The sequence below is a fragment of the Suncus etruscus genome, chromosome 3 (genome assembly GCF_024139225.1).
Source record: "Suncus etruscus isolate mSunEtr1 chromosome 3, mSunEtr1.pri.cur, whole genome shotgun sequence".
Classification (NCBI taxonomy): domain Eukaryota; kingdom Metazoa; phylum Chordata; class Mammalia; order Eulipotyphla; family Soricidae; genus Suncus; species Suncus etruscus.
The window spans coordinates 147047066-147067440 of record NC_064850.1 but is presented as its reverse complement, the minus strand read 5'-3'; the positions used below and the strand labels follow the sequence as shown (position 1 = coordinate 147067440).

Genomic DNA, 20375 nt, shown 5'->3' with positions numbered 1-20375 from the left:
TCTTTGTTTCTCAGATTTAGAACTGCTCCTCTGTCAATTTTTAATACTCTTGCCTCTCTCCATAAAACATATCTAATCAATGAATAAAGAGGAATAGTCTCTGAAGGTCAACAAGTTTTTTTTTTCCTTTAAGTTTATTTATTGCTTTTTGTGCCACACTCAGTGGTTTTAAGGGGTTATTCTTTGCTCTGTGTTGATGAGTGATCAGAACCAAACCAGGGTCTACCATCTGCAAGGCAAGTGCCTGGCCTATTGGATTATTGCCATTTATTTATTAGCCTCTATTTATTAATTTTTATAGGGACCAAACCTGACAGTGCCCAAGAGCCACTAGGGTCATACCTACTGAATATGTGTTGAGTTTTCTGGGGGCCAGCAATGCCAGGAATTGAACTCAGGTCTTTGCACAGGATGAGGCATATGCTCTGCACTCTACTACTTTGAACCAACTCACTAGCTCCCACATATCTTACTGATCTAAAATGAGGGAGCTGGAAGGATATAGTACAATGGGTAGGGCACTTGCCTTGCAAACAGCCAACCTAGGTTCAATCCTCGGCATCCCATGTGATCCCAGGGCACTGCCAGAGTAATTCCTGAGTGTAGAACAGATGAAACTTCTGTTCTCCAAAGATGCTGTTTATTGGGTCTGTTCTATGGCCTAAACATATGTTCTGCATACAGGAAGCCCATATATGATTCCCAGCACTTCATGGTTCCCCCAACAAAGAAACAACCCCCAGAAAAAATAAGGATTAGCTTCTAGGCACTCTGGTATGGCTCAAAAACAAAACAAAACAAAAATCTCTGGGCATAGCTAAAACACTTGATTATTAAGACATTTACATGGCTATAGTTGGCTCTACCAGCTTTCAAAGTTTATTTTGAAAAGAATGGATTCAGAACCGGAGATAGTACAAGAAATTATTGTGCTTGCCTTGCCTCCTGCTAACCCCCGGTCCCTTGAATACCTCTAGGGGTCACTCCTGAGCAACTCTAGGTGTGACCCAAACCCTTCTTCACCACCAAAAAAGAGGTTATGGAAATGTTATCTGGTATATGTCTTACTATGTAAGCACCATTCTTTCCCAAATAGCATCGCAAGCAACTAACTCAAAACTTTACTAGTAAGGGTTAGGAATTTTTGTGAAAAAAGTACTATGGATTCCCTCATCCGCCTTCTTGGGTTTCAACACCAGTCCTGAATGTCTGTCAGCTCCTGCGGCTAGTCAGGTCTGTGTCCAAGTGGCAACAGGAAATCTCTGGTTCCTCTCTGTATCAACACTATTTTCCAACCATGCTGATGTGCTAGCAGAGAAGACATTTCAATTTATATCATCTAGATTAGATCTAGAACTTCTTTCTCTTAGAAAATATACAGCTCAAAAACCAGCTGAACAACCCAATGAACTAGTTTGTAATATTTTTATCATAACCTTGCATGTTCAGAAAAATAACCTCTAAAGATATACCTCTAGCCACCTTTTATTTAAACAGTTCAATAGGTTACTTTCTTTTTTTTTTTTTTTTTGGTTTTTGGGCCACACCCGGTAATGCTCAGGGGTTACTCCTGGCTATGTGCTCAGAAGTTGCTCCTGGCTTGAGGGACCATATGGGACACCGGGGGATCGAACCGCGGTCCGTCCAAGGCTAGCGCAGGCAAGGCAGGCACCTTACCTTTAGCGCCACCGCCCGGTCCCATGGTTACTTTCTTAATACCCTGACTCCAGCAGTCCAAACAACTAAATGCAAAGACCAATAGAAAAGCTAAGAAAGACACCTACAATTGGTGAGGATGTGGTGAGAAAGGAACTTCCCTCCATTTCTGTTGGGAATGCTGCCTGATCCAACCTCTATGGAAAACAGTACAGAGGGTTCTCACAAAACAAAAACTGAATTGCCATATGACTTAGCCACTCCTCTTTTGGGTATCTAACCCCAAAACAGAAAAACATTCATTCAAAAGAATGTATGCACACCACTATTCATTGTAGTCTTAGCAATAGCTAAGACTTGGAATTAACCTAGATGTCCAACAGCAGATGAATGAATCATGAAGATAGGTGTCTATAATATTCTACTGCTTTTATCCACAGAAATAGGTGCAGAATGTTTTAGGAAGCCATGAACTCTCACTACAATGATCAAGGTAAGAATTTCTAATAATGCTCAAGAATTTCTAGTCTTATTTTTTGTTTTTTGTTTTTTTGGGTCACACCCGTTTGATGCTCAGGGGTTACTCCTGGCTAAGCACTCAGAAATTGCCCCTGGCTTGGGGGGACCTTATGGGACGCCGGAGGGGAATCTAACTGCGGTCCTTCCTTGGCTAGCGCTTGCAAGGCAGACACCTTAACTCTAGCGCCACCTCGCCGGCTCCTAGTCTTAATTTTTATGTCTATAATAACTCCTTGATTTTTTCGTTCACTGTAGTTCTTGGTTGTTCTTAGATAGTTTGCCCTAATTTCTCAATGCAGTGCTGTATTAGACTCAAAAGGTATTGTTCATTAAGATAATGTCTTGAGGGCCCGGAGAGATAGCACAGCGGTGTTTGCCTTGCAAGCAGCCGATCCAGGACCAAAGGTGGTTGGTTCGAATCCCTGTGTCCCATATGGTCCCCCGTGCCTGCCAGGAGCTATTTCTGAGCAAACAGCCAGGAGTAACCCCTGAGCAACGCCAGGTGTGGCCCAAAAACCAAAACCAAAACAAAAAAATATAATGTCTTGACAAATATTCTTTTTATTTTCCAATTGATTATGCCTGCTAATATGATCTAATGTTTTTTTGGGGGGGGGGCGGCGGCATACACCCAGTGCTCAGGGGTTACTCCTGGCTCTATGCTCAGAAATTGCTCCTGGCAGGCTTGGGGGACCACATGGGATGTCAGGGTTTGATCCACTGTTCTGTGTCTACGGCAAACGCCCTACTGCTGTGCTATCTCTCTGGCCCCTGATCTAATGTTTATGCTCACAGATAACATTAGAATAGGCAAGTTCGGGGGCCGGGTAGGTGGCGCTGGAGGTAAGGTGTCTGCCTTGCAAGCGCTAGCCAAGGAAGGACCGCGGTTCGATCCCCCGGCGTCCCATATGGTCCCCCCAAGCCAGGGGCGATTTCTGAGCACATAGCCAGGAGTAACCCCTGAGCATCAAACGGGTGTGGCCCAAAAACCAAAAAAAAAAAAAAAAAAAAAAAGAATAGGCAAGTTCATGCCATAGACTCCTGGTACAATGCTCATTCATTGGTCATGTTATTGCAAATTATTTTTTTTTTGGAGGGGGCACACCTGGTGACACTCAGGGGTTACTCCTGGCTATGAGCTCAGAAATCACGCCTGGCTGGGGGGACCATATGGGACACAGGGGGATCGAACCTAGGTCCGTCCTAGGCTAGCGCAGGCAAGGCAGGCACCTTAGCTCTAGTGCCACCATGCCGGCCCAGCAAATTATTTTCAATTTAAGGTAGTTTACTATTATATCATAATGCTCATGATTTCAGTTTGCTTTCTAGAAAGGAACCTGGATGTTTAAGATCCATTAGATGATATTTCATGGTGTAGATTCTTTTTACAGTGCTTATTAACATGTTGCTCAGTATTCTAGACTTAATTGTTTAAAAAATGCTCTATCTATAGTCTAACTCAGGAAGCCTTTCTTTAGTAAAGTTTATCCTCACCAATGATGATTTGCCTAGAAAATGGAAAACCTTTCTATCTGACTGCCGACTTTATACTTTTTAAGAATTTTGATCCGTTCACCTGGGTCAGCTTTTCAACTTGACAATCCTCATTATCTATGTGTGTCCATAAGTGTATGTATTGGCCACCTGTATGTCTATCTAACGTCCCTCTGTAATGTACACAATGTCTATGTTGTATACAGTCCTTCCCCACATTATATATAACCCTTCTCCCCCACTTTACCACTTTACAAATCCTTTTATAGCCCTTCACTCTCTCATCCCTAATGTTATTTCTCCCTATTTAACACATTCTATTCTATTTTGTTTTTTTGGTTTTTGGGCCACACCTGTAAGTGCTCAGGAGTTACTCTTGGCTCTGTGCTCAGAAATGCTCCTGGCAGGCTTGGAGGACCATATGAGATGCTGGGATATGAGCTCAGGTCTGTCCTGGATCCACTGTGCAAGGCAAACACCCTACCGCTACCACTGTGCTATCTCTCTGGACTTTATTCTCAGTTCTTAAATCCTCAGAACTTTTGCTGTGCCTATGCAAAAAAAAAAAATTTCTCTCTCCTCTCTCTCTCTCTTCTTTTAAAGAGGGGCTCCTGCCTTTTTTATAGAACCTTGGGGCAAAGATTACTTTGTTTTACCTCATATTTCTATAAAATTTTCTATAAAATTATGAAGAAAGAAATAAAGAAAGAATGGGTGCTAGAGGCCAAGTGGTTTCAGGTGCACTGGTGGAGAAAAAAAGGACAGAACTAAATTTCTAAGCCAAAGTCAACAACAGAATCAAGAGACCTAAATCTTAACAATTTAGATTTAAATGGGCCTGTTATACTGGCAGGCCAGGGGGAAAAAAGAATTGAGGTACAGAATGCACTCTGGGATCATTGGAGGAGGGAGGTCAACACTGGTGGTAAGAATGGCACTGATTCACTGTATATCTGAAATGTAACCATGAAGGACTTTATAGATCACATTGGTTTAAATAAAGTAATTTTTTTAAAAGTCTTCTGGAAATAGTGAAAAAATTTAAAATTCAGAATCAAATGTTTATGAGAAAAAATCCGACCCAGCTATTTTTAATGTAATATTCTGGGATTTCAGTTTATTTCCTATTTAATAATAATACATTATAATGTTAAAGATTTAAATGAGAACATACATTGATTTTTCTATTTACCATCTATATACCATGGTTAGATTTTGAGTTCTTTTTTTTTTTCATTTTGTTTTGTTTTTGGGTCACACCCAGCGGTGCTCAGGGGTTGCTCCTGGCGTCTGCTCAGAAATAGCTCCTGGCGAATAACCCTTGAGCACTGCCGGGTGTGACCCAAAAACCAAAAACAAACAAACAAACAAAGAAATAGCTCCTGGCAGGCATGGGGGACCATATGGGACACCGGGATTCGAACCAACCACCTTTGGTCCTGGATCGGCTGCTTGCAAGGCAAACGCCGCTGTGCTATCTCTCCGGGCCCGAATTTTGAGTTCTTTTCTATTTTATCTGTAAGGGGAAAAACAATTCACAATTGTTTAAGTAAATACAAGAAAAACCATCTATATATTCAGTGGCAGTTTTTATATATAAGTGAGATATTGGGTGTTTACTTGAGGGGCATATCTGGCTGTGCTTAGATCTTACTCCCGGATCTCTTTTCTGGAATCACTCTTGGAATGCTTCAGTGAATCATGTGTAATGTAGTTAGCCACATGCAAGGCAAGCCCCTACCTGCTGCATTATACATCTAGTCTCTAGTTGTATTTTTGTTTATAGCTCCTGAATTTCAGTGGTATTTGCAAAGCAACTTATAACTGTTGAGTTAACAAGCTGTCATTATTTTTGATATCCCACTCAGAGAAAATCATTTAACAAAGCAAACATGGCAAATATTTTTCCTATGTCAGTCCTCTGAAAACTGTTGAGTCCAAGAACCCAGTTATCAGGGCTCAGATTTGAGATGTTAGGCCCATACCACTGAGCCAAGAATAAGCAGAAATTCCTGTCTTTCTGAAGATGGCCCCTACTTAAAATAAAAATTAAAATACAGAGGCCGGAGAGATAGCATGAAGATAGGGCATTTGCCTTGCATGCAGAAGGACAGTGGTTTGAATCCTGGCATTCCAAATGGTCCGGTAAGCCTGCCAGGAGCAATTTCTGAGTGTAGAGCCAGGAGTAACCACTGAGTGCTGCCAGGTGTGCCCAGAAAACCAATAAATAAAAAATATATAAAATACAGGGCCAGCGGTGAGGTGGCGCTAGAGGTAAGGTGTCTGCCTTGCAAGCGTTAGTGTAGGACGGACCAAGGTTCGATCCCCCGGTTTCCCATATGGTCCCCCCAAGCCAGGGGCGATTTCTGAGCACATAGCCAGGAGCAACCCCTGAGCATCAAACGGGTATGGTCCAAAAAACAAAACAAAACAAACAAAAAATAGAGGGCCAGAGTGATAGCACAGTTAAGTAGGATATTTGTCTTGCATGTTTCTGACATGTGTTGGTTTGATCCCTGGCCTCCCATATCCCCTAAGCCTGCCAGGAGTAATTTCTGAGCATAGAGTCAGAAGTAACCCGAGTGCTGCTGGGTATGGCCCAAAAACCAAAAATAAATAATAATGTATTGGTACCGCAAAGGTTAATAACCATTCCATAATATAGCTAACAAATCTTATAACTAAATGTACTAGTTTTTCCACATTCAGTCAATACTTTAATTACAGAAAAAAAGACTATTTTTAAAGCACACTAGCATTACTAATTGGTTTTCTTGAACCTACAAATCAAAAAGGAAGTGAGATATAGGTAAATAAATATCTCTCAAATGATGTCCTCTATTAAAACAATTAATTCCTTATACTTTAGGGATAAATGTGAGTTATCATACAATAGTAACCATAAATCTGTGCCAGAATCTAAAAGGGCTAGAAGGCAGCATTTGCATGTGAGACCTCATATTCAATACGTGACACCACATGGCCTCCCAAGCACCTCTCATGTGACCAAACATGAAGCTGGGTGTAGCCTCCATATAGTGCTGGGTGTGTCACCAATAAGGCAAATTCTTTATCAATGATAGAAATAATGAAAGAAACATGCAAAATAAGTAACTGTTAAAAATGGGGTGAAGAAATGTCTAAAAAAGTTTGAAATATTCTCATATATAACACAACTTAGGTTTTGTGTTATTATACCATATGTATATATTTTTTAAACAAAGTAGGACACAGTGATAATAAGAAAAATACTAAATTAATTTTACTGTCCTTTTGTTATTGTTACAGTTCGTTAATAGTTATCAACTATTGTGACTTTAAATAAAATATCCCATTTTTGATTAATAGACACTTTGATAATTTTTTTTTTTTTGGGGCCACACTGGGTGATGCTCAGAGATTACTCCTGGCAGGGCTCGAGGGACCCTATGGGATGCTGGGATTTGAATATAGGTCTGACATGTGCAAGGCAAGCACTCTATCTATTGTACTATTGCTCGGGCTCCTAACAGAAATTTGAAAAGGGTAAGCTGTGTAATAACAACTTTTTCAATTAAGGTAGGAAATTACTTACCTCCTTTAATTCTGGCCAGTCTATTAAGAGAAGTTTAGCTGGTGGTCCAGAAATTAATTGCACTCGAATAAAGTCAGAAAATTCCCGCCAACTAAAACAAAGATCCTTATTTCCTGGAAGACCTGGAGTAAATTTGATGCCTCTTACACTTACACTTTGTGTGCTTTCCTAGTAAAGAAAAATACAATGAGAAAAGAGAAGATGTTTAGTTTTTAGAAAAATTAATGAAAAATCATTTCCCTTGAGCACTAAGTTTTGAGATAAAGTAATCATAAATAACATGTACATATGCCAATACTGCCTTATTATAAATTGCGTTTTCTCATAAGAGAAACAGTTTCTTTGCAAGGGAGAGTTTGGCTATTTTTATACCATACTGTTTCCTAATTTTCCACTTATTTAAATTTAGTTTCTATTTTCAGAATAGCCAAAGATCAATACCTTTTACAATTCCCTTAATCTCAGGATGTATTGCTATTTATCAGGAATTTACACAATACCTTAATTAGAGGTCATTTATCAGTTTACCTGTGTGTGTGTGTGTGTGTGTGTGTGTGTGTGTGTGTGTGTGTATTTTATGTGTATTTGGGGGGCCACACTCAGCAGTGCTCAGGAATTACTCCTGGCTTTGTACTTAGGAATCACTCCTGGTGGTGCTCAAGCATATAGGATACCGGGGGGGGGGGGGGGGGGGCCAGAGCGGTGGCACTCAAGGTAAGAAGTCTGCCTTGCAAGCGATAGTGTAGGACTCCCATAGAGTCCCTCAAGCCAGGAGCGATTTCTGAGCGCATAGGCAGGAGTAACTCCTGAATGTCACCAGGTGTGGCCCCCCCAAACAAACAAAAACATAAAAAAGGATATACGATACAGGAGATCAAACCTAGATTGGCTGTGTGCAAGGCAAGCAAGTGCCCTACCTACTGTACTACCACTCTGGCTCCTCACTTATCTATTACTCTATCCTCTTTCCTTATATGTTTAAAATATATATTCCACATTCTCATTACTTAAAGGTCATCTATAAGAGGCAGCAGCTATTATTTCCATCTCCGGTATTTAAGATGATAAACACATTAGAAAACCAGCTTGTAATTTTTTGCCATGTAACTGAATGCTAGAATTAATTCTAGAGGGCATGAATTCTGTATTATTTGTATCTTAATAGTGACCCACAGAAATAAAATCAAGTATCTGAGGTATGTAAATCTATCTCAATAAAGCAGAGGTTTTCAGACTTTGATTTTATTATTCCCTTTCAGGGATACTATCCCCTTGCATCCCTTCAAAACCTACCCTCTTGCATCAAACAGAAAGGTCTCCCAATTGTACCTCTGGGGGTGGAGTATCACCCACTTTGAGAAACATCACATTACATTTTTCTTTTTTTTGTTTGTTTTGTTTTGTTTTTGGGCCACACCCGTTTGACGCTCAGGGGTTACTCCTGGCTATGTGCTCAGAAATCGCCCCTGGCTTGGGGGGACCATATGGGACGCCGGGGGATCGAACCGCGGTCCTTTCCTTGGCTAGCGCTTGTAAGACAGACACCTTACCTCTAGCGCCACCTTCCCGGCCCCCACATTACATTTTTCATAGCAGACAGAAAATTTCATGTGTCATATTCTGAAGCAATTATTTATATAACATTTATATAACATTTCTCACTTTAAATAAAAAGTTCATGGGGCCGGAGAGATAGTACAGCAGTAGGGCATTTGCCTTGCATACAGCAGACCAGGTAGGAATCCAGTTAGATCCAGAATCCCATTTGGTCCCCCACCTGCAAGGGTGACTTCTGAGTGCAGAGCCAGGAGTAACCACTGAACACCACTGTGTGTGGCCCCAAAACCAATCAATCAATCAGTAAATATTTAAAAAAGAAAAGTTCAGTTATTGACTGGAGAAATAGTATAGAAGGTAAAGTACTTGCCTTTCCAGTCCCTAAGTATTGCCAGCAGTGAAGCCTGAGCACATAGCCAGAAGAAAGCCCTGAGCACAGCAATGAACTTATTCAAAAACTACAGTTTGGGCCTGGAGAGATAGCATGGCGGCGTTTGCCTTGCAAGCAGCCGATCCAGGACCAAAGGTGGTTGGTTCGAATCCCGGTGTCCCATATGGTCCCCCGTGCCTGCCAGGAGCTATTTCTGAGCAGACAGGCAGGAGTAACCCCTAAGCAATGCCGGGTGTGGCCCAAAAAACAAACAAACAAACAAAAAAACCCAAAACTACAGTTTAAAACAAATTAATAGTTTAACTTAACCAAAAATTCTACCACCAAGAATAAAACACCATGGGGCCGGAGAGATAGCATGGAGATAAGGCGTTTGCCTTTCATACAGAAGGACGGTGGTTCGAATCCCGGTATCCCATATGGTCCCCAAGCCTGCCAGGAGCAATTTCTGAGCGTAGAGCCAGGAGTAACTCCTGAGTGCTACCGGGTGTGACCCAAAAACCAAAAAAAAAAAAAAAAAAAAAGAATAAAACACCCAAGTCCTGCTTTAGTATATTCTTTTAGAAGCCATATTGGAATTTATTTGGGTTTTACTCAAATTTAGAAAATAAAATTTGCATATGTATTTATAAGATATAGCAAAGATAGAGATGAATTTAAATTTCTAGAAAAGACTCATCATAGTATACATTTACTGTAAAATGAGAGAAAGAATGAAGTCAACTTGTTTATAGAGTAAAATGGGAAATTTAAGATATGAGATAATTCTTCAATGAAATATTTTAGGCCACAAGCAAGCAGTATGTTAATAGCATAAAATGTACTAATACTGGATAGTCAGATATTCTCACGCTTGTTTGCTTGTTTGTTTGTTCTAAATAGTCCCCATAATAGTTATTTTTCAAAGCTATTCACAATTGTGTAGTTGAGCAATTAGTTTACTCCCCAGCATCATGTTCAATACACACTGTGGGTATCAAAGTTTTTTTTTTCTTAATATAAGTTTTGCATGAAAAAGTCCCTTTAAGAGGAAGAGTGTAGCCTGATTTCTTTAACTTTTTCCACTTGCAATGTCTTTTCACCAGAGAAATGCAACAAAGGGAGAGCTACCATAAATAACTCATTCATTAGCTGATCTTGAATGAAATTTTGTTTGTTGTGTTTTTAGAAACCTTACTTTGCCACCCAGCCCCTTGTAGTTGTGCAATTCCACACGTAGTTTAAGATGCTAAAACCTAGGATCCAGGCCTTGCAAGTTTATGGTCACTAGTTCGAATCCATGTTGTTGCCATCTGTGATGAATATGATCCTAGCAGTTCTATTTGCCATCTGCTATTACTCCCAGAAACTTGTATAGCAGCCAGGTGTGTGTAAAGTAAAACAGGTAGAGAGCACAGCAACATATATGATGTGTAAGGCAACTTAAAAATGTCACAGCCAGGGGCCGGGAAGGTGGCGCTAGAGGTAAGGTGTCTGCCTTGCAAGCGCTAGCATAGGATGGACCGGACCGTGGTTCGATCCCCCAGAGTCCCATATGGTCCCCCCAAGCCAGGGGCGATTTCTGAGCGCATAGCCAGGAGTAACCCCTGAGTGTCAAACGGGTGTGGCCCAAAAACCCAAAAAAAAAAAAAAGTCATAGCCAGAACTGTGAACCACAGGAAGCATGTATCATTAAGCACTGTAATGACCCCCAGCAAGCACTAGAGCCATAATTGGCAGCCCTGAATTAAAGAATGACGGCCCCACCCATTTCTCTCCCTACTGCTGCAAGCACAAAGGACAAGCAGTGTTTCCACAGTAGGCCAAACTTCAGTGAGCATCTTGGCCAAGTATGGGAGCATCCCATCTGATTTGGGATACAGTGATCATACACCAGGCTATGTGACAACATTGGAAGGGAGTTGGAGGAGCAGAAAAAAGGATAAAGTTCTACTTTTATACCTGAACCAAAGGATATGGTATGAAGAACTTGTTTCAAGATTGTATGTCAAAGGAGGAAATGTGATGATGGTTGGGGCTGACAGGGTAATAAAGGAATGACAAACTACTTCATTCTATTTTTTGTGTCTGTTAAAATTTTTTCATTATAAGATATTGTTAAGGCCTTTGTAAAAATGCTAAAATCAAAAACCTTTTATTTAAAATTTACTTAAATTTGTAAACAAATGCCAAAGAACTATTTCAAAAAGCAGACATACCTGAAAAGTAACTTTCATACAGGAGTTATCAAGTCCAACACCAGAAATTGTAAAGGAAGATAAAGTACTTTGTGAAAATGCATGAATCTGATTTCCATACTGATCGGTTACTACTACAACTATAAAAGAAAGAGAAGTTCTATTTTAAAGTACTATTTTAAAATAAAAGATACTATTTATATACATATAAATATACCCAAATAGTTATTCAAAATTATTTTCGGGAACATGTTCAAATGAGATTATGCTTAAAACTTCTTCTTGGTCTTTGAGCTAAGATAATATGCATTGCTGTAATCAAAGTATTAATGGTTACAACCATATATTGCCATCTTAACACAAATGTGCTTTGGAGCATTAAAGAGGAAACAGCAAGTCCTATATGATATATTTCTTGCTTCAGAATGTGAAAACTAAGTCTGTTTGCATTTATGTTCATTTCTCAATTTTTAAATACGAACTGCTATTCACATTTCGGCCTTTGAAAAAACTAACATCTTAATTGATCGCCTTGGTCAAATAGAAGATGGTATTAAGAAGCCTGAAATTATGAGTTGGTTTTCTCTGAGATTCTCATAATATGGAGGAACCAAAAAAATATAATGCACACTGTAAACTGCTGCTTACTACCAACTAAGGAACTAAAATTTGCCATACTTGTCCAATATCTAAGCATTAATATAAGGATAATTAGGAGCAAACAAATTATCTAATGCATTCACATTAGTTCTTGAAAATGTTTCTTTTTTTTTTTTTTTGTGGTTTTTGGGTCACACCCGGCAGTGCTCAGGGGTTATTCCTGACCATATGGGACGCCGGGATTCGAACTGATGACCTTCTGCATGAAAGGCAAAAGCCTTACCTCCATGCTATCTCTCCGGCCCCTCAGGGTTACTTTTGGCAGGCTCAGACGACCATATGGGATGCTGGAGATTGAACCTGGGTTAGCGGCTTTCAAGGCAAATAAATGGCCTACCCACTGTGCTATCTATCGCTCTGGCTCCCAAAACCTAACTCATGATATCAGTTAATTTATGGCAAATCTGGCTTTGATACAACCATTTTGCTTTAAAATTCACTGTTACTAAGAACTTATAAACAATATTAAGCTTGTACTTAATTTTGACTATATAAGAATTTACTTTACAGTTTTATCAATTACCACTTTTAACAAAGCCAAATTTCTTTCAATGAACTGTTTTTGCCAAACTGATTCCACAGTTTAGATCACTCAATGATTGCCCAGACATACAATCAATTAATCTTTGATAAAGGGGAAAGAAACACAAAATGGAGCAAGGAAAGCCTCTTCAACAGTTGCTGGGAAAACTGGTCAGCCACATGCAAAAAAGTGAACTTGGACTTCCATCTAATCCCATACACAAAGGTCAAATCCAAATGGATGAAAGACCTTGATATCAGATCCAGAACCATAAGGTATAAACAACACATAGGTAAAACACTCAAAGGCATCTTCAAGGAAGAAACATCATTCTCCAAACAAGTGGCAGTGGAGATAAACAAATGGGACTATATTAAGCTGAAAGGCTTCCGCACTTCAAAGAAAAATAATAACTAGGATACAAAGGCCACCCATAGAATTGGAGAAACTATTCTCCCAATACCCAACTAAGATATACAAGGTATTAACAGAACCTTACCCCATCAAAAATGGGAGGAAAATGAACACTTTTTTAAAGAAGAAATGCAAATAGCCAAAAGGCACATGAAAAAATGCTCTACATCATCATCAGGAAGATGCAAATCAAAACAACAATGAGGTATCATCTCATGCCACAGAGACTGGCACACAGCACAAACAAGAACAATAAGTGCTGGCGGGTTGTGGGGAGAAAGGAACTCTCATTCACTGTTGGTGGTAGTGCTGTCTAGTCCAGCCTTTATGGAAAACAATGTGGAGTTTCCTCAAAAAATTGGGAATTGAGGGGCTAGAGAAATAGCATGGAGGTAGGGCATTGGCTTTGCGTGCAGAAGGACGGTGCTTCAAACCCTGGCAACCTATATGGTCCCCAGAGCCTGCCAGGAGCAATTTCTGAGCATAGAGCTAGGAGTAAACCCTGAGTGTTGCCGGGTGTGACCCAAAACCCAAAAAAAATAAAAAGAAAGAAAAAGGAAATTGAGTTCCCATATGATCCAGCTATACCATTCCTAGGGATAAACCCTAGGAACACAAAAACAAATACAAAAATACCTTCTGTACACCTATATTCATCTGGCTATTTACAAAAGCCAGAATCTGGAAACAACCCAGATGACTGACAACAAATGAGTACTTAAAGAAACTGGTACATATACACAATGGAATACTATGCAGCTGTCAGGAAAAATGAAGTTATAAAATTTTCCTGCACATGGATTGACATGGAAACTATAAAGCTGTGTGAAATAAGTCAGAGGGAGAGAAACAGACACAGAATAGTCTGACTCATCTCTGGAATTTAAGAAAAATAAAAGACATTATTATAATAATACCCAGAAACAATAGAAATGAGGGCTGGAAGGACCAGCCCACGATATGAAGCTTACCACAAAGAGGGGTGAGTTCAGTTGGAGAAATAACTACACTGACAACTACCATCACAATGGTAGTAAGAGAAATTGAATGTCTGTCTTGAATACAGACAGGAGGTGGGAGAGGAGGGTGATTGAGGGCATTGGTGGTGAGAAGGTTACACTGGTGAAGGGGGTGTTCCTTTATATAACTGAAACCTAAGTACAAACATTTATAACCATGGTACTTAAATAACTAAATCTTTATTGATGGATTAAAAATCACTCATATCTAAACACAAACAAAACCTTACTGAATCATGTGAAAAAATGAATGCATAAATATATGATAGCTGAATTTTAAAGAAAACAGGTCATACTAACCAATTTCACCTTCAAGCTCTTGACCCATCTGTATTGTTCTTCTTCCTTTTAACTCACATTTTAGATGTTTAGGTTCATCAGGAAGTGGTCTGGAATTGATCAACAATGTATTCATTGCACTATTTACTGTCCCTTCCCCAAAGTAGTATGCAAGAGTAAGCTATTCATATATATTCATATATATCAATATCTATATCAGGGGTCTTCAAACTAAGGCCCGCGGGCCACATATTGTATTTATTCCCATTTTGTTTCTTCACTTCTAAATAAGATATATGCAGTGTGCATAGAAATTTGTTCATAATTTTTGTTTTAACTATAATCTGGCCCTCCAATAGTCTGAAGGACAGTGAACTGGCCCCCTGTTTAAAAAGTTAAATTCTCTAAAATTTCAGTAACACCCCTCCCTTAAAATTTATAGATCATGGGCCCGGAGAGATAGCACAGCGGCGTTTGCCAAAGGTGGTTGGTTCGAATCCCGGTGTCCCATATGGTCCCCCGTGCCTGCCAGGAGCTATTTCTGAGCAGACAGCCAGGAGTAACCCCTGAGCACCACCGGGTGTGACCCAAAAACCAAAAAAAAAAAAAAAAAAAATTATAGATTAGATGTTAACACACAGTAGAGATAAAGAAAGCTTGTAAATATAGTAAAAAACATTGTCCCCAAAATTTAAGAGATGAGTTAAATCACAGTACAAACTACATCAATATGAGTATTTTCCATTTTGTAAATCTCTAACCAAAGAATTTTTCTTTCTGAACAACATATTATCAGTCTGCACCTCTTGCATTTTTCATATTTGTGTCATTTTTCTGGATGCATCTGTTTCTTTAATGGTAGTTTTCTTTCATTTTGGGGGGGGGGGGTCCACAACTGGCAGCGTTCAGGGGTTACTCCTGGCTCAATGCTCAGAAATGCTCCTGGCAGGCTCGGGGGACCATATGGAATGCTGGGATTTGAACCACCATCCTTCTGCATGAAAGGCAAATAAATGCCTTACCTCCATGTATCTCTCTGGTCCTGGTAGTTTTAATTCTTACATATTTGAGTCAATTAAGTGTAATGTGACAGTGATTATTAAAAGTTAATCACTATTAAGGCTTTAATAATAAAGTTTCCATTCTTTTTTTTTTTTTTTTTTTTTTTTGCTTTATGGGCTACACCAGTGACACTCAGGGGTTACTCCTGGCTATTGCTCAGAAATCGCTCCTGGCTCGGGGGACCATATAGAACGCTGGGGGATCGAACTGTGTGGCCCTTCCTAGTTTAGTGTGTGCAAGGCAAAACACCCTACCCTTTGTGCCACTGTCTTGACCCCTCCATTTATTTTTAAAAAAATAAAATTATACTCCATTATTCCCACCAGAGGAACTTACACTGAAAACAACATAAATACTTAACATGTAAATTATAACATTTCCTACATCAAAATTTATAGGAGAGGAGAGCTGAAGAGAATGTGTAGGGTTAAGGAACTTGGCTTCCTTGCAATGACATCAGTTTAACCCCCACACACACTACTTAGAAATGACTCTTGAGCACTGTCTGGTGTGTCTTAACTTCCCTTCATCCTCCTAAAAATAACTTTTAAGGACAGTGGGCACCTGGCAGTGCTCAGGGTTAACTCTTGACATATTCAGAGGACCATGTGGAATGCTGGGTCAGCAGTGTACAAAGCAAGAGCCTATTTGTTCTGACCCACAAAGCTTTAAAAACTTTTTTATGGGGACAGAGGGTTGGCACAAGTGTCCTGCCTTGCCTGCGCTAACCTAGGAAGGACTTTCCAATCCCCTGGAGTTCCATATGGTCCTCCAAACTAGGAGCAAAGATTTCTGAGCGCATAGCCAGGAGTAATCCTGAGTAATCCCAGGAGTAATCCACACCGGGTGTGGCCCAAAAATCACACCCACCCCACCTCCACATGAGTGTCAATGGGTGTGGCCCAAAAACCACACCCACACACATCCACACACACACCTTTTTATGAAAAAGAATAACTTCCACATATGTGTTTTAGAGAAAATAATTTTTGCTGCCAAAATTCTGAATTTTGAAATACCTCAAAATACAATTTGCCCACACAAACCTTACTGTAAATGCACTTTCCAAAGACACATGATCATCTTGGAACGAAACCTGGCAATAGCGCATATCCTTCACAGAGGTCGGCACTTGCACATCAGGAAGCAGACCCTGCAGCAAGTTTTCCTTATTAATCTCAGGAGTCCAGTTAACCTAGGAGAAACATCATATACTTCAGAATAACAGAAAGATTAATGTGATTACTTTCTTTTTTTTTTTCTTCTTTTTTCTTAATGGTTTTTGGGCCACACCCATTTGACGCTCAGGGGTTACTCCTGGCTATGCGCTCAGAAGTCGCTCCTGGCTTGGGGGACCATATCCGCGGTCCGTCCTAGGCTAGCGCAGGCAAGGCAGGCACCTTACCTCTAGCGCCACCGCCCGGCCCCATAATGTGATTACTTTCTATCACAACTTATCTTACTGAAGATTCTCAAAATTAAATTTTAATTCAACATTTTCATTTTCAAGGAAAAGAATTTCCTTAACTAGAAATGATGGCAACTCATTCATTTCTTCGATAAAAAAAAAAAAGTCTTTGCTATTAAAGTCATTTATTTCAATAGCGTAAAATAAAAATTAAGTCATCTTTAGAGATAGGCCACAAGATTACTATCTTTACTATCTTAAGTTCTTTTTTGTTTTGGGATCACACTGGGCAGTGCTCAGGGGTTACTCTTGGCACTACGCTCAGAAATCACTCCTGGCAGGCTCGGGGGACCATATGGGTTGTCGGAATTTGAACCACCATCCTTCTGCATGCAAGGCAAACACCTTACCTCCATGCTATCTCTCCAGTCCCAAGACTACTATCTTAAGTTCTTATAGTTTAAAAGTAACACACATGGGACTAGAGATAGCACAGTAGGTAGGGGGGTTGCCTTGCACACGGCTGACCTGATCAAATAGCTCCCAGTCATCCATATGGTTCTGAGCGAGACAGGAGCTATTTCTGAACGCAGAGCCAGGAGTAGTAACCTGAGTGCTGCTGGGTGTTGCCTCCCCAATACTAATCAAATCATGTGATCAATAAGCAATATTTATTTAAAAAATATTCTAAGAGTAGGGGAGAAAAAATTCTAAAACCCTAGTCACCTTTTTAAAAATATCTTATTAATCTGAGGGGGGAGCACAGACTGCAATACAGGGTTATCAAACTCAGGGTCTTCTCGCTGAGAAGGCAAGGCACATCATGCTTTACCACTTGAGTCACATCCTTAGTCCTTCATTGTTTACTATTCATCATACTTAAAATTAATAGATCCAAACTTGAACAACCAAACTAAAAAATGGGCCTGTCAAGATGGCTGGTGGGTTTGGGAAGAAACCTGGGAACATTGTGGAGGGAAGTTGACACATCTGAAACATTATAGGTCTAAAACTCAACTATAAATAACTTTGTAAACCATGTTTTAATTTAAAAAAAAGTACTCACTTTAATTTTATCTGCCAAAGCTGAAGTTATATGTATTTCTCTCTCTCCTTCATCATACATTTGAAAAATAAGATTATGCATAACATCACCTGCTATCCAATTCACCTCATCCTGGTGTTTGATTTGGATAGCTTTTTGCCCTTCCATACTGAATATCTCTAGTCTTGATACGTGGCTACTAGGAAGCAACTTAATAGTCTTCTCAACAGGTGCCACATTCTTACAACTCTAGAGAGAGGGGAAACACAAGTAATATACTGAATAACAGTTGTACTAAAAATATTTATTTTTATTTGCATGTCAGGTATACCTTTAAACAATGTTCTACAAAGAAAACAAACTAGGCAAATACCTCAAATTCCAACTTTTTAACTTGATGTAAAAGATAATGATTTTCTATTTATATTTGAGAAAATAAAACAAATATTTTAAACATAAAAATGTTTCTCCAGCTTGTTCCCCCAAACTAATTCAATAGTAAGAAAGATGACTTTTTTTTGTTTGTTTTTGGGCCACACCCAGTGATGCTCAGGGGATACTCCTGGCTATGCACTCAGAAATCGCTCCTGGCTTGGGGGACCATATGGGACACCAGGGGATCACACCACGGTCTGTTCTAGACTAGCATGGGCAAGACAGATGGCTTACTGCTGTGCCACTGCTCCGGCCCTGAAAGAAGATGATTTTTGATGAAACTCTCATCTGGCTGGGAAGTTTCACGGTTATTCAATATAAATTGTCATGGAAATATAATCATCGCTATTTTAATATTGTTCAAAAATAATAAATGCATATATATTTATGAATGGAATATTATTTTAATTTAGATGTATTAAATTTATTAAAATTAAAGCTGCATTAAAGTACAATGCTGAAAAATTATTTCCAATATTTTGGAAGATTTACTTTACACATTATTAACATCCATAGGTCTTGTTATGAAGATACTGTACTATTAATTCCGTATGTAAGTGTCTAATATGTACACACATAATTGAGAAAAACCCACAATGATCATATTCTAAAACCAAAATTATGCATTGTTTTTGGCCACACACAGCTTGGTGCTCATAGCTTATTCTTGGCTTCACACTCAGGAATTGCAAGGCAAGCTCCCTACGTGCTCTAACTATTTCTTTGGTCTCCCTCAACAAGCCAATATATTTGAATTAAACGATTCGCTTTTCAGTTGTAAAGTTAATTATTCATGTAGCAAACTTTGGAAATTTTAACTACAACTCACAAGATTGGTGAGTGGCAATGATACTAAGATTGCAATCTTAGAAACTTACACAGATCATAAACATCTGTCATAAATGCATTATTTAATTACAAAATACTTAAGTTTCCAGTGCTTTTTCAACACTTTCAACACTTTTTCAACACTTTGTATATTGAAATAAGTAGACAAATTGCATCTAACTCAGCTAAAACTGTAGGTGACTGGAAAGCTGCACTAGTATATTTATAATTCACTATTGGAATATAAGTGTTTCAATGACAAGTAACGAGCTTGATCATGCTACAAATATCAATTTCATACAAAATTAAGACATTGGGGCCAGAGTGGTAGCACAATGGTAGGCATTTGCCTTGCACGTGGCTGACCCAGGACAGATGCAGATTCAATCTCTGGCATCCAAATGGTCCCCCAAGCCGGGAGTAACCCCTGAGCGCTGTTGGGCATGGCCCAAAAAAACAAAAGCAAACAAAAAGTATATCACTTCACATTATATCACTTCACAACATAAATAGTGCATTCCACAGAATATACTAAAATCAAACAAAGCCTGAGCCTAAATTTCCTTCAAAGTTATTTGGCTCTTTTTTCCGCACCCAATTGTAATCCTTCCTTTCCAAAACCTTTCCACATACTTAATGGCATGATTCAAACACTTTCCTAAAGAACATTAGGCAAATAACCCATTCTATATAAGCACATGTTACCTGTCCAAGTCAAACTTAGATACACTACTTTTAGACTTTATACCTTGGTCTCTAACAGACTTCGATTTTCCTGATCTTCTGCTTGTTTGGTTTTATAGTATTTATATTGTGAGTTACTTTTGTTTTCAAGGCAAGATTCTTCCCTCCAAATCTCCATTCTGAATCTACTTTATCTTCTTGCAAGCTAACATGCTCATGAGTGTTGATTATGGTATTTTTGGTTTTGGGGTCACACCCGGCAGTGCTCAGGGGTTACTCCTGGCTCTATGCTCAGAAATTGCTCCTGGCAGGCTCGGGGGACCATATGGCATGCCGGGATTTGAACCACCGTCCTTCTACATGCAAGGCCTTACCTCCATGCTATCTCTCCGGCCAAGATTACGTTTTTGAAATGTAACAAAAAATTCCATTTACCAAACATAACCAGTTTGGAATAAAAGAAATATAATATAGTCAAGCACTACTTTATTCTATTTAAAATCAAAGCCTGTCTTCTGATGCCCAATATAGGATAACAGATATAAAATTTCTAGGAAATTTCTAAGGCTATTCACCAACTACTATTATTAACTATCAACAAACCCCATTTAGGGACCGGAGAGATAGCATGGAGGTAAGGTGTTTGCCTT

At 39.3% G+C, this 20375-nt stretch overlaps 1 protein-coding gene across 1 annotated transcript in view; it reads right to left on the bottom strand.

Moving 5' to 3' along the window:
* SMCHD1 (structural maintenance of chromosomes flexible hinge domain containing 1) overlaps positions 1–20375 on the bottom strand; it is a 126555-nt gene that overhangs the window by 32506 nt on the left and 73674 nt on the right. Inside the window, exons 25-29 of the mRNA XM_049770910.1 lie at positions 17800–18027; positions 16372–16520; positions 14285–14373; positions 11390–11508; positions 7244–7411 (exon numbers count right to left, since the gene is read on the bottom strand). Coding sequence (XP_049626867.1) covers positions 7244–7411; positions 11390–11508; positions 14285–14373; positions 16372–16520; positions 17800–18027 — 753 coding nt within the window. The remainder of the gene's footprint in view (positions 1–7243; positions 7412–11389; positions 11509–14284; positions 14374–16371; positions 16521–17799; positions 18028–20375) is intronic.